Source organism: Lipotes vexillifer, unplaced genomic scaffold (assembly GCF_000442215.2).
Source record: "Lipotes vexillifer unplaced genomic scaffold, Lipotes_vexillifer_v1.1 scaffold152, whole genome shotgun sequence".
NCBI lineage: Eukaryota > Metazoa > Chordata > Mammalia > Artiodactyla > Lipotidae > Lipotes > Lipotes vexillifer.
The window spans coordinates 751,553-766,898 of record NW_006795886.1 but is presented as its reverse complement, the minus strand read 5'-3'; the positions used below and the strand labels follow the sequence as shown (position 1 = coordinate 766,898).

At 40.5% G+C, this 15,346-nt stretch overlaps 1 protein-coding gene across 1 annotated transcript in view; it reads right to left on the bottom strand.

The window, feature by feature from the left end:
- Positions 1-12,934: 12,934 nt before the first annotated feature.
- Positions 12,935-15,346, bottom strand: part of XKRX (XK related X-linked) — a 14,065-nt gene continuing 11,653 nt past the window's right edge. Inside the window, exon 3 of the mRNA XM_007467958.1 lies at positions 12,935-14,572. Coding sequence (XP_007468020.1) covers positions 13,827-14,572 — 746 coding nt within the window. The 3' untranslated portion in view covers positions 12,935-13,826. The remainder of the gene's footprint in view (positions 14,573-15,346) is intronic.

Sequence of the window (15,346 nt, the reverse complement as noted above, 5' to 3'; positions counted from 1 at the left end):
TTTCCCTGAGTAGTTGTGTGACATTAGGCAAGTCACTGTCAGCTTCAGCTTCTTTGTCTGAAAAATGTAGATAGATAGCATCTATCTCAGAGGAGTGTTGTGATGAAATAAAATTATGTAAATGATCCGACATGAACCTTGGTATCTAATAAGCACTCAACAGATGATAGCCCACATCCTTCATGGGCACCTATCTTAATTTGTCTTATATTTCTACTTAGTTGTATGCATTACATCTCTCCCTCTTCAACCAGATCTTAAACTTGTTGGGGGCAGACACTGTGTGTGAATGATTTCTTTACATATATTTACTTTTTAAAGTAATAAATTTTTCAGATTACAAAAATCATGTCCCCCACTTCCCCAACCAGAGAACTGCTGTGAAGAGTTTGGAGCATTTTCTTCCAGCTCCTCCCACCACCATATTGTTGTTTTTGTTTTGTTTTTACAAAAATGGGATCATTGTTAAAGTATGATTTTCAAAATGTTCAGAAAAAGTTTTTGTTTTTTTTTTTAAACCAGATTATTTATTTATTTTATTATTTATTTATTTATTTATTTTTGACTGTGTTGGGTCTTCGTTTCTGTGCGAGGGCTTTCTCCAGTTGCGGCTAGCGGGGGCCACTCTTCATCGCGGTGTGCGGGCCTCTCACTGTCACGGCCTCTCCCGTTGCGGAGCACAGGCTCAGTAGTTATGGCTCACGGGCTTAGTTGCTCCACGGCATGTGGGATCTTCCCAGACCAGGGCTCGAACCCGTGTCCCCTGCATTGGCAGGCAGATTCTTAACCACTGCGCCACCAGGGAAGCCCCAGAAAAAGTTTTACACAAAGATTGTGAGCATGTGTCAAAGTTTAACTCATGAAGGAGGAAACCAGCAGGATGGCAAAGTTAACTCAAAAGAGGATGTGAGAACTGATATTTTATATATAGTCAGTTAAAAAACAAAGGAATGTTAAAATAATATTGCTAAGTTAGACTCAAAACTGATAAATGTCCAACAGAGCAATAAGAGCCATAATCATGGTGTCTTATTTAGGTGGACAGAAAATGTCACTGTATCAGTTTTACAGAATTGTAAAATGACTAAAGCCTAATCAGTTGTGCTAAATTACACTTCTCTTAGACCTAGAGAGTCAGATGACACTTAAACAAGCCTGTTAGAAAATGCTCTCAATGTGACATTAAAGCAACAAGTAATCATCTTTCCCCTTTGTATTAGTTTCCTAGTGCCACTTTAATAAAGTACCACAAACTAGGTACTTTTATTTTTAAAAAAAAAGAACATTTCCTTATAGTTCTGACAGTCAGAAATCCAAAACCAGTTTCATGGGGCCGAAATCAAAGCGTCAGCAGGGCCCTGCTCCTTCCGGAGGCTCTATGGGAGAATCTATTTCTTTGCTTTTTACAGGTTCTAGAGCTGCATTTCTAAGTTTGTGGCCCCTTCCTCCATCTTAAAGCCAACAGTGTAACATCTTCAAACATCTCTGCCTCCATCTTCACATCACCTTCTCTCTTATAAGGACCTTTATGATTACATCTAGCACACCTGGATAATCCAGGGTAACTTCCTATTTCAAGGCCAACTGATTAGCAACCTCAATTCCTCCTTAATTCCCCCTTGCCATGTAACATGACATATTCACAGGTTCTGAGAATTAGAACAATGGAGATCTTTGGGGCAGAGTGGGAGGGAGTGGGTATCATTCTTCCTATCACACCCCTGTTTCCAAATTTTGAGTAATTCTTCATAACCTTATGCTATATATTTTTCTCTCCAACTTGCTTTTTTTCACCTATGTTTTCACTCAGCACATGCTGTATACACCTACCCCATTCTTCTTCTTTTTTAAAATATTTATTTATTTAGTTAGTTATTTTTGGCTGCGTTGGGTCTCCGTTGCTGCACGTGGGCTTTCTCTAGTTGCGGAGAGTGGGGGCTACACTTCGTTGAGGTGCATAGGCTTCTCATTGCAGTGGCTTCTCTTGGTGCGGAGCACAGGCTCTGGGCATGTGGGCTTCAGTAGTTGTGGCACATGGGCTCAGTAGTTGTGGCTTGCGGGCTCTAGAGCACAGGCTCAGTAGTTGTGGCGCATGGGCTTAGTTGCTCCATGGTATGTGGGATCTTCCTGGACAAGGGCTCAAATCTGTGTCCCCTGCATTGGCAAGCAGTTTCTTAACCACTGCACCACCAGGGAAGCCCCCACCCACATTCTTCTTAATGACTGGACAGTATTCCATTTGTGGAATTGCCAGAATTTAGTCATTTCCCTGTAGATGGAAATTTAAGTTACCAGTTTTTCATGGTTATGAACAGTGCCTCAATGAACATTCTTGTACATATCTCTCTGCACAATTGTGGCTATGTTTCCATAGGAAAAATTCCTAGAGGTTAAAATTCTGAGACAAAAAGTATGCCCATTTAATTTTGACTAATACTGACAAGCTGCCTTCGGAAAATTTGTGTGAATATTTTACTCTCATACTAGTAATATATGAGAGTGCCTATTTACCTCCAACATCACTTAAACTTAATATATTTTTTTAACATCTTTACTGGAGTATAATTGCTTTACAATGGTGTGTTAGTTTCTGCTTTATAACAAAGTGAATCAGCTATACACATACATATATCCCCATATCCCTTCCCTTGTGCGTCTCCCTCCCTCCCACCCCTCTAGGTGGTCACAAAGCACCCAGCTGATCTCCCTGTGATATGTGGCTGCTTCCTACTAGCTATCGATTTTATATTTGGTAGTGTGTATATGTCCATGGCACTCTCTCACTTCATCCCAGCTTACTCTTCCCCCTCCTCATGTCCTCTAGTCAATTCTCTAATAGGTCTGCATCTTTATTCCAGTCCTACCCCTAGGTACTTCATGACCATTTTATTTTAGTTTTTTAGATTCCACATATATGTGTTAGCATACGGTATTTGTTTTTCTCTTTCTGACTTGCTTCACTCAGTATGACAGACTCTAGGTCCATCCACCTCACTACAAATAACTCAATTTCGTTTCTTTTTACGGCTGAGTAATATTCCATTTTATATATGTGCCACATCTTCTTTATCCATTCATCTGCCGATGGATGCTTAGGTTGCTTCCATGTCCTGGCTATTGTAAATAGAGCTGCAATGAACATTGTGGTACATGACTCTTTCTGAATTATGGTTTTCTCAGGGTATATACCCAGGAGTGGGATTGCTGGGTCGTATGGTAGTTCTATTTTTAGGTTTTTAAGGAGCTTCCATACTGTTTTCCATACTGGCTGTACCAACTTGCATTCCCACCAACAGTGCAAGAGGGTTCCCTTTTCTCCACACCCTCTCCAGCATTTATTGTTCGTAGATTTTTTGAGAATAGCCATTCTGACTGGTGTGAGGTGATATCTCACTGTAGCCTTAATTGGCATTTCTCTAATGATTAATGATGATGGGCTCAGTAGTTGTGGCTTGCGGGCTCTAGAGCACAGGCTCAGTAGTTGTGGCGCATGGGCTTAGTTGCTCCATGGTATGTGGGATCTTCCTGGACAAGGGCTCAAATCTGTGTCCCCTGCATTGGCAAGCAGTTTCTTAACCACTGCACCACCAGGGAAGCCCCCACCCACATTCTTCTTAATGACTGGACAGTATTCCATTTGTGGAATTGCCAGAATTTAGTCATTTCCCTGTAGATGGAAATTTAAGTTACCAGTTTTTCATGGTTATGAACAGTGCCTCAATGAACATTCTTGTACATATCTCTCTGCACAATTGTGGCTATGTTTCCATAGGAAAAATTCCTAGAGGTTAAAATTCTGAGACAAAAAGTATGCCCATTTAATTTTGACTAATACTGACAAGCTGCCTTCGGAAAATTTGTGTGAATATTTTACTCTCATACTAGTAATATATGAGAGTGCCTATTTACCTCCAACATCACTTAAACTTAATATATTTTTTTAACATCTTTACTGGAGTATAATTGCTTTACAATGGTGTGTTAGTTTCTGCTTTATAACAAAGTGAATCAGCTATACACATACATATATCCCCATATCCCTTCCCTTGTGCGTCTCCCTCCCTCCCACCCCTCTAGGTGGTCACAAAGCACCCAGCTGATCTCCCTGTGATATGTGGCTGCTTCCTACTAGCTATCGATTTTATATTTGGTAGTGTGTATATGTCCATGGCACTCTCTCACTTCATCCCAGCTTACTCTTCCCCCTCCTCATGTCCTCTAGTCAATTCTCTAATAGGTCTGCATCTTTATTCCAGTCCTACCCCTAGGTACTTCATGACCATTTTATTTTAGTTTTTTAGATTCCACATATATGTGTTAGCATACGGTATTTGTTTTTCTCTTTCTGACTTGCTTCACTCAGTATGACAGACTCTAGGTCCATCCACCTCACTACAAATAACTCAATTTCGTTTCTTTTTACGGCTGAGTAATATTCCATTTTATATATGTGCCACATCTTCTTTATCCATTCATCTGCCGATGGATGCTTAGGTTGCTTCCATGTCCTGGCTATTGTAAATAGAGCTGCAATGAACATTGTGGTACATGACTCTTTCTGAATTATGGTTTTCTCAGGGTATATACCCAGGAGTGGGATTGCTGGGTCGTATGGTAGTTCTATTTTTAGGTTTTTAAGGAGCTTCCATACTGTTTTCCATACTGGCTGTACCAACTTGCATTCCCACCAACAGTGCAAGAGGGTTCCCTTTTCTCCACACCCTCTCCAGCATTTATTGTTCGTAGATTTTTTGAGAATAGCCATTCTGACTGGTGTGAGGTGATATCTCACTGTAGCCTTAATTGGCATTTCTCTAATGATTAATGATGTTGAGCATTCTTCCATGTGTTTGTTGGCAGTCTGTATATCTTCTTTGCAGAAATGTCTGTTTAGGTCTTCTGCCCATTTTTGGATTGGGTTGTTTGTTTTTTTTGATATTGAACTGCATGAGATGCTTGGAAGTTTTGGAGATTAATCCTTTGTCAGTTGCTTCATTTGCAAATATTTTCTCCCATTCTGAGGGTTTTCTTTCTGTCTTGTTTATGGTTTCCTTTGCTGTGCAAAAGATTTTAAGTTTCATCAGGTCCCATTTGTTTATTTTTGTTTTTATTTCCATTTCTCTAGAAGGTGGGTCAAGGATGATCTTGCTGTGATTTACGTCACAGAGTGTTCTGCCTATGTTTTCCTCTAAGACTTTTATTGTGTTTGGACTTACATTTAAGTCTTTAATCCATTTTGAGTTTATTTTGGTGTATGGTGTTAGGGAGTGTTCTAATTTCACTCTTTTACATGTAGCTGTCCAGTTTTCCCAGCACCACTTATTGAAGAGGCTGTCTTTTCTCCAATGTATATTCTTGCCTCTTTAATCAAAATTAAGGTGACCATATGTGCGTGGGTTTATCTCTGGGCTTTCTACCCTGTTCCATTGATCTATATTTCTGTTTTGGGGCCAGTACCATACTGTCTTGATTACTGTAGCTTTGTAGTAGAGTCTGAAGTCAGGGAGCCTGATTCCTCCAGCTCCATTTTTCTTTCTCAAGATTGCTTTGGCTATTCGAGGTCTTCTGTGCCTCCACAAAAATTGTGAATTTTTTTGTTCTAGTTCTGTGAAAAATGCCAGTGGTAGTTTGATAGGGATTGCATTGAATCTGTAGATTGCTTTGGGTAGTATAGTCATTTTCACAATGTTGATTCTTCCAATCCAAAAACATGGTATATCTCTCCATCTGTATCATCTTTAATTTCTTTCATCAGTGTCTTATAGCTTTCTGCATACAAGTCTTTTGACTCCCTAGGTAGGTTTATTCCTAGGCATTTTATTCTTTTTGTTGCAATGGTAAATGGGAGTGTTTCCTTAATTTCTCTTTCAGATTTTTCATCATTCGTGTATAGGAATGCAAGAGATTTCTTTTTTTTTTTTAACATCTTTATCGGAGTATAATTGCTTTACAGTGGTGTGTTAGTTTCTGCTTTATAACAAAGTGAATCAGCTATATACATACATATGTCCCCATTTCTCTTCCCTCTTGCATCTCCCTCCCTCCCACCCTCCTAGGTGGTCACAAACCACCGAGCTGATCTCTCTGTGCTATGCAGCTGCTTCCCACTAGCTATCTATTTTACGTTTGGTAGTGTATATATGTCCATGTCACTCTCTCACTTTGTCACAGCTTACCCTTCCCCCTCCCCATATCCTCAAGTCCATTCTCTGGTAGGTCTGTGTCTTTATTCCCGTCTTACCCCTAGGTTTTTCATGACGTTATTTTTTTCTTAGATTCCATATATATGAGTTAGTATACGGTATTTGTTTTGCTCTTTCTGACTTACTTCACTCTGTATGACAGACTCTAGTTCCAACCACCTCACTACAAATAACTCAATTTCGTTTATTTTTATGGCTGAGTAATATTCCATTTTATATATGTGCCATATCTTCTTTATCCATTCATCTGTTGATGGACACTTAGATTGTTTCCATGTCCTGGCTATTGTAAATAGAGCTGCAGTGAATATTTTGGTACATGACTCTTTTTGAATTATGGTTTTCTCAGGGTATATGCCCAGTAGTGGGATTGATGGGTCGTGTGGGAGTTCTATTTTTAGTTTTTGAAGGAACCTCCATACTGTACTCCATAGTGGCTGTATCAATTTGCATTCCCACAGTGCAAGAGTGTTCCCTTTTCTCCACACCCTCTCCAGAATTTACTGTTTCTAGATTTTTTGATGATGGCCCTTCTGACTGGTGTGAGATGATATCTCGTTGTAGTTTTGATTTGCATTTCTGTAATGATTAATGATGTTGAGCATTCTTTCATGTGTTTGTTGGCAGTCTGTATATCTTCTTTGGAGAAATGTCTATGTAGGTCTTCTGCCCATTTTTGGATTGGGTTGTTTGTTTTTTTGATATTGAGCTGCATGAGCTGCTTGTAAGTTTGGAGATTAATCCTTTGTCAGTTGCTTCATTTGCAAATATTTTCTCCCAATCTGAGGGTTGTCTTTCTGTCTTGTTTATGGTTTCCTTTGCTGTGCAAAAGCTTTTAAGTTTCATTAGGTCCAATTTGTTTATTTTTATTTCCATTTCTCTAGGAGGTGGATGAAGGATGATATTGCTGTGATTTATGTCATAGAGTCTTTTGCCTATGTTTTCCTAATCCTTTGTCAGTTGATTCATTTGCAAATATTTTCTCCCATTCTGAGGGCTGTCTTTTGGTCTTGTTTATGGTTTCCTTTGCTGTGCAAAAGCTTTGAAGTTTCATTAGGTCCCATTTGTTTATTTTTGTTTTTATCTCCATTACTCTAGGAGATGGGTCAAGAAGGATCTTGCTGTGATTTATGTCATAGAGTGTTCTGCCTATGTTTTCCTCTAAGAGTTTGATAGTTTCTGGCCTTACATTTAGGTCTTTAATCCATTTTGAGCTTATTTTTGTGTATGGTGTTAGGGAGTGTTCTAATTTCATACTTTTACATGTACCTGTCCAGTTTCCCCAGCACCACTTATTGAAGAGGCTTTCTTTTCTCCACTGTATATTCTTGCCTCCTTTATCAAAGATAAGGTGTCCATATGTGCGTGGGTTTATCTCTGGGCTTTCTATCCTGTTCCATTGATCTATATTTCTGCTTTTGGGCCAGTACCATACTGTCTTGATTACTGTAGCTTTGTAGTAGAGTCTGAAGTCAGGGAGCCTGAGTCCTCCAGCTGCATTTTTTGTTCTCAAGATTGCTTTGGCTATTCGGGGTTCTTGGTGTCTCCATACAAATTGTAAAATTTTTTGTTTTAGTTCTGTGAAAAATACCAGTGGTAGTTTGATAGGGATTGCATTGAATCTGTAGATTGCTTTGGGTAGTAGAGTCATTTTCACAATGTTGATTCTTCCAATCCAAGAACATGGTATATCTCTCCATCTATTTGTATCATCTTTAATTTCTTTCATCAGTGTCTTATAATTTTCTGCATACAGGTCTTTTGTCTCCTTAGGTAGGTTTATTCCTAGATATTTTATTCTTTTTGTTGCAATGGTAAATGGGAGTGTTTTCTTAATTTCACTTTCAGATTTTTCATCGTTAGTGTATAGGAATGCCAGAGATTTCTGTGAATTAATTTTGTATCCTGCTACTTTACCAAAACATTAATTAGCTCTAGTAGTTTTCTGGTAGCATCTTTAGGGTCCTCTATGTATAGTACCATGTCATCTGCAAACAGTGACAGCTTTACTTTTTCTTTTTCAATTTGGATTCCTCTTATTTCTTTTCCTTCTCTGATTGCCTTGGCTAAAACTTCCAAAACAATGTTGAATAATAGTGGTGAGAGTGGCAACGTTGTCTTGTTTCTGATGTTAGTGGAAATGGTTTCAGTTTTTCACCATTGAGGATGATATTGGCTGTGGGTTTGTCATATATGGCCTTTATTATGCTGAGGTAAGTTCCCTCTATGCCTACTTTCTGGTGGGTTTTTATCATAAATCGGTGTTGAATTATGTCAAAAGGTTCCTCTGCATGTATTGAAATGACCATTGGGTTTTTCTCCTTCAATTTGTTAATATGGTGCATCACATTGATTGATTTGCATATATTGAAGAATCCTTGCATTTCTGGGATAAACCCCACTTGATCATGGTGTATGATCTTTTTAATGTGCTGTTGGATTCTGTTTGCTAGGTTTTTGTTGAGGATTTTTGCTTCCATGTTCATCAGTGACATTGGCCTGTAGTTTTCTTTTTTGTGACATCTTTGTCTGGTTTTGGTATCAGGGTGATGTTGGCCTCGTAGAATGAGTTTGGGAGTGTTCCTCCCTCTGCTATACACTTGATATTTTGGATTCACTTGTCTTTCAGCATCTATGTAGCACTTTGAGATATCTGTATCGGTTTTACAGGCGCAGAATAAGAGTTTAATAATTGTTTGAGGAATTGACTTGAAAGTTAGCTATTGTATTTATTTATTTATTTATTACACTCATGGCTAAATTTATTTATCCTTATTACATCATCCTTCTTGCCAGGCTTCTTCTTTTTTTAATTGAAGTATAGTTGATTTACAAGATTGTGTTAGCTTCAAGTGTACAGCAAAGTGATTCAGTTTCTTTTTCAGTTCTTTTTCAGTTTCTTTTCCAATATAGGTTATTATAAGATATTGATTATAATTCCCTGTGCTATACAGTAAGATCTTGTTGTTCATCTATTTTATACATAGTAGTGTGTATATGTTAATCCCACCCTCCTAACTTATCCCTCTCATTAGAACAATGCAAATTCATGTGTACAACTCAGAGGGCTTATGCTAACAATGGCACATTGGTAAGAGAGCAATATGCATGTGTCTTGAATATTATAAAGTGTTATTCAGATGTTAGTTATTTCTATACATGGAAATGTGTTTTCACAGCTAGTTCTCATATCTCACACAGATTGGCCCTGCTGCTTCCCAGGTTCACATGGTATAAGCTTTGCTGCCAAGGCCCATAACATACTTTCACTGTGCACCCCACAGGCTCTAAGGTCTAAAGTGTGTGACTGATGGTGCCAGTCTTTTAGGAGGAAAGGCATGATAAGATTATGGGCATATGTGTCCCCTGAAGATAGTAATTGTGTGGCTGCACCACACTGACTCCATTTTGTCAGCTCCATCTTAGGCCCGCAGTCCTACCCACTCCCCTCTCTGCATGACTGACCTTTAGCCTACTCACTAGGAATGCACCCAAGCCAGATAAGTTCCCTATCAACTTTTACCCTTGCCTTCATCTGATATGAAAACTAGCAGAATACCTTCTGCTGACATAGATGGGTAATGGTAATGAGACCCCTGGTGTGGGGGAGGAAAAAAGCCTGGTTCCCATAGTTGCAGCCATGCTTCTCCCTTGGTAGCCAGATTCTCTTTTTAGCTTTGGCCCTTTAAACTCCCCCATGCCCCTTTCGGGGGCACAGAGTGCAGCTGTGAATACCTCTGGATCATTGTCCACCTGATCCTGCCTGTATGTAAGTTACCCCCAATAAACTTCATAATTGTACTTTATGGAGTTGCCTGCTTCACTTTTCGGTCTTAAAGTTCCTTCTCAGTTCAGAGGATATTACTCAATATCCCCGCCTCCCAACAGTAATAAAGCCCAATAGCAAAAGCTTCAGAGAAGGAGCATCTCCATTCTGGGATAAATATTTTGGAGGGTCCAGAGTCAATTGATTTTGTACTAAAAGATTTCTCAGAGACAGAGTCTCATGGATTTAGATGGAATGTTCTGGGGAGTACCCAACCCTACAGCTGCCCACCTCGCCCTATCCCAGGAAGTAGCAATCAATTCTGTAATGCTAAGGACTATGACCTTGTGAGGTGCAGGGATGAGGGGGCTAGCTGAAAGAGCACTCAAGGTTGACCTAGTCTCTCAGGACTGTGACAGCTCCCAGAGGGGCATTATTCTGTACCATCCCCATCCTCTGGCCTGCTCTGGGAGTCAGCTTCTCAGCAGGAGTAAGAGCAGTGCTGGCAAGAGAAAGTATAAGAGAATGAGCTTCAGCACTACCCTGCTCTGCTTGGTTATTTCTGGAGGAAGTACTCATACAAACCTGACTGGGAATTGCCTCCAGTTTTATTCCCAGAACCAGGTTCTAGAAGGTGTGCGTCTAAGAATATACAGGAGACAAAATCCTGAAACTAGAAAGGAAATGATTCCCTTCATCCTTCCCCTCCCCCGCAACTCCACTTCCTAACTCTCCCAGTCCCCAGCCTATAAGTGCATGTGAACACATGCTCGGTTTTCATCCTAAGCTTTTTAGGACTTGACCCTTCTCTAGAGTGAACTGAGTGGTGCCCCTTGTTAAGGAATGTTTGTGAGAACGCATGCTTGATATGAACCCAGCCATAGCCCATAAAATATTCTTGAAACGACTAACATATTAAAATAATTTCACAAAGGACCTAAGAGAACTTAGAGGTTTACATCATGATCAAGAGTATAAAGTCTGGAGCCTGAGTGCCCAAGACTGAATCTGGCTCTGACACTCTCTGTGACCTCAGGCAGGTCACTTCCCTTTTCTATGCCTTAGAATCCTCATCTGTAAAATGCGGAATAACATTACCTACCCTTATTAGAGTTGTTTTGAGGATTGAATGAAATAATGCATATATAGGACTATGCCACACATATCATAAGTGCTCATAAATATTAGCTAGTATTTAATTATCTGACAGTGCCTCATGGTTCTATGCCCATAGTCTTTAAGGCATTTGTGGCGCAAATGAAATTGACGACCATTAGTTTATTTAATACGTTTCCTTAATATGTTCATTTGCCCATACTTAGCCTACTGACTTTCCAATGACATGAGGATAGTTGTTGTTACAATGGCCTAGCATTTACACCCAAACTTTGTGATTCTGCACTCCTTTTCCAAGACCCATTTGCTGGCCCCATCTCTGCCTCCTCTCCCACTCCGTTAGACTTGCCCCTACAAAAGTACCCTGTGTTACTTTAAGATTTGAGGATAAAAAGAGAGTAGTCAATTAAAGAAGTGTTTGCGGGTGGAAGGGAGCACTTTCCTCTGCTCTACCCCCCGTAATCCACAATTTCTTCATCTCCTGTGTATTTATGAGATTGCTGTGGAACAGAAAGGCTACCACCTATAGGAGGTTCTGAAGGTTCATTTGTATAATGTGTCACTAGTATCTCTTCTCTGTAGGTAAGGGCAGCAGGTTTTTGAGGTGGAACTTGCTCCACACTCTTTACCCTAAACTCGCTGCATTCCTGGGATATAAAGTCACTGAGGCTGGAGAGGATACATGGGGGGAAATATGCCTGGTCCGGCATGAGGCACATTTTTCTGCCCTGTGTATCTCCACTCCAGCTCTAATTGGCTTGCCTTGCTCACTGTGTGTCTCTGTGTTCTCATAGAATCTGACCCTTAAGTAGCTGAGTCACATGGCTTTTATGGACCAAATTATAGTTCCACACTGCTCTTGCTCTTAATGGAAGGCATATTAACCATTAGGGAGAAATTCTTACTTGAATTCCAAAGAGGCAGTGTGTTCTTCTGGAGGTTTGGTAGATTATTTCTTTCAAATTCACCTTGAATAACAGTCAGAGGACAGCAGTGTGTGCTTCTTATGACAACAACCTACATCTCCATCATGAAAGATGAGGATTAGGAATGTGGGAGTTAGGTTGAAAAAGGAAATCTCCACTTCTCCAAAGCAAGTCACTTCACTCTCCCCCAAATTAAGTATGCAATCCTTTTAGCCCCAAACAGTGGTTGAAGATGGAAAAACCACACTAGACATATCAGCAAATAGGACAATTCTGGCTCATAGCCCTGCTACTTAGAAGAGGGAGCTCTTCCAACATAATGTCCTGACACTGTATAAGAGGAGGGGAAATGGCTAAAGATAAGTTCTTAACATGATCCCAAGAGTAAAACTGGATGAGAATGAAAAGCCTTAGGTTAGATTGTTCACAGTTCTTCACAGCACTGTGGTGGGCACAACTGTACATGCTACTAGGAGTTCTTCTCACTTTCCTTGTCTGTGAGGGGCAAGCATTAGTTAGGTAGATGTTGGGATACTCGACCCCAATACGCAGTGGCCATAGTAACTTCAATTCCTTGGTGACTTTAGAGGCATACAGCTGACTTTCTCATCAAAATACCCAACTCATATAAGATATAAACATTAAGATACATAAGGAAGGGAGAATTGCATTCATCCACTGGGGGTGTGGGAGTGAGCAGGTGGTTGATAAGCATATGCTCCTTATTAGAAAATAAAATCCTGTGGGCAGAAAGCAGTACTGATGATGATTTAATGTGATCTCGTTTCCCTCCTCTGCCTTCACTCTACCTTGGAGTGTTAGCCACTCTCCCAACCCCAAACAACATAAAGGCGATGTCCTAACTATTATTACCTCTCTCTCCCCTAAAAAACAAATCAACAAAATACTCAGGATAGTAGGAAACACAAAGCAATCTTCATTTCTTCCACACATTAGAAACATTTTCAATTACAGTTCAGCTTCTCTGAGATCTACATCAATGTTGGTCAACGAGCACAGAAAAGCCAGGTTGGATGGAATCCCTGATAAGGAGGCATGAAGTGAGAGCTTTGATTCAACCACTCCACTCAGCACAGTGGAGGCCCATGCAGGTCCCTGAGATAGTCATTCTGCTTTATGCCTTGAAGGAAACCCACTCTGTACTCCCTCCTCAGAGTGTGCCTTTGAAGGGCCACTGAAAGGAAAGGTCCTTGATGAATGATCACTAGTAAAGTCCTAATGGAGAGCTAACTCATTTAAGAAGCAGCTCTTTTAATAGTGGGGGTTTTCCTCTTAATCAGTGTTTCTCACTGGAATTAAAAGACCCCAGCCACATTCACAGTTACAGGTTTCACATAAGTCAGACTTTTTCCCGGGCGGTACCCATAGCTGATAAGCAGGTACATCCTCTGATCATTCAGGATATATTCTGGTGGGATTCTGGGCCATTCAGTTCAGCCCACAGAAACCGCAGTAATGCTCAAGCGAATGAGCAGAGCTTAAAGGTCACAGAGAGCCTTAGGTGCATGGAGGTAAGTTATCTCATAGGGCAGCCAGACAGCTGACCTGGGTGGGGGGAATGTGAATGATATCTCTGACCCTCCCAGGTACACAGTGGTTACCTTGGTGTCCAAACATAGTAGTCAATCTTAAGGAAATAAAATCTGTTTGGGGCCTGCTCTTTCTTCTGATAGGCTTTCAGAAAACTCAAAACAATGTCCTGGTGGGTACTCACCCATGAGCCTCATTGTCTCCTTCAATTTCACAGTTGCTCTTGGCAACCCCAACCCATCCCAAAATACCCAAAAGACAGACTCAGACAATGCTTTGCCTTGCTTCAGCATCAATGGATGGCTCTGAGTTCTCAACCCTGCCCCGAGGGTGCTGGTAGCAGCAGACACAGTGGAGATAGTCCACTACATTGTGGGTGAAGAGTGAGCGCAACGGGTGCAAGTACTGGAAGAAAAGGAGCATGAAGCCAATGGAAATCAGATAAGCAATAATGAGCTGCAAGGCAATCAAGGAATGACAGTAATTCAGTAACACTTTCACTCCAAAGAACTTAAAAACCAAGACCATGATCACATTCTCTAACAATCTCACACTATAGTGCAGGCCCATGTGTCCCCAGTTCTGACCTTTCTCAACAAGGTCTCTGTCTGCTAACTTCAACTGCAAAGCTGACCAGCAAGAGAAGTTGATGCCAGCATAGAGGACGGTAATGGAAATCAACACCACTAAGGTGCCAAGCCGGCTGAAATTTTTCTCAATGTTATTGGGCATATGGGCACCACTCCTCCAGAACTTAACCCAAGGCTCAAAGAGGATGATCAGGAAGTTCAGCAATAAGAAGGGCACAGCCTTCAATTTCAAGGTGGCTGAGAAGAGCACGAGAATCATGAGGCGGGAGGTGATCTCCAATGTCCGCCAAATGGTGATGCACAGGACTTCTAGTGGACCAAGGCGAATCTTGTATTCATCGTACTTGATCTGGATAGCCAACATATTGCAGAGGGTAGCCCCATAGGTGACAGATATCAGGGAAAAGACTATTAGCACAGCTGTAAGAAAATAAAAGAAACAGAAGAAAATAGATAATCAGTCAATGTTGGTGAAGCTTGTACTCTGACCCAGAGTACAGAGAGATGATAGGTGAGACTCAAGGGCCCAAGTCAAGAGCAAACCTACGAATGAACAGAGCTATGTAAACAAACAGCATACACAGAAAGAAAATGGAAATAAACTAAATTATTTTGTGTGACAGGGATTGGGGCCGTTTTTAATTTTTTCTACATTTCTCTAGTTTCGAAATTTCCAATGAAATAAGAAATGAACATATACTGGTAATATTTTAATAATCATATAAACATACAAAATAAACTAAAAAAACAGTGGGCCTCAGAACCATCACTGAGGGGTCACTAGCATTGAGAGGTCACTAACACAAGAAGAGTACATATAAAGGGATGGGCAGCATCTACCTGATGAAACAAGCTTCTGAGAAAACAGTGCTGGAGGCAGAGAGAACTTGACCTGAAAATAATCCAGTCTTAGGAGATTCAGAGAGAATGCCTTTGGTTATAGAAGTCCCTGCTTTGATGAACATCTTCAAGGAACTAATCTTGTTTGTGTATGCTTCTAGAACATAAAATATATACTGGAAATTCCATGAGAGCAGAAGGGACCATGTCTATTTTGTTCACTGCTGTATCACGAGAGCCTAGCACACTGACTGGAGCATAGTAGGTGCTCAACAAATGTTTGTGGAATTAATGAAGAATTCTGAGTTTAGAGAGGCACCATAACATACCTACGATTAGAAGTGCTTGGTTCAG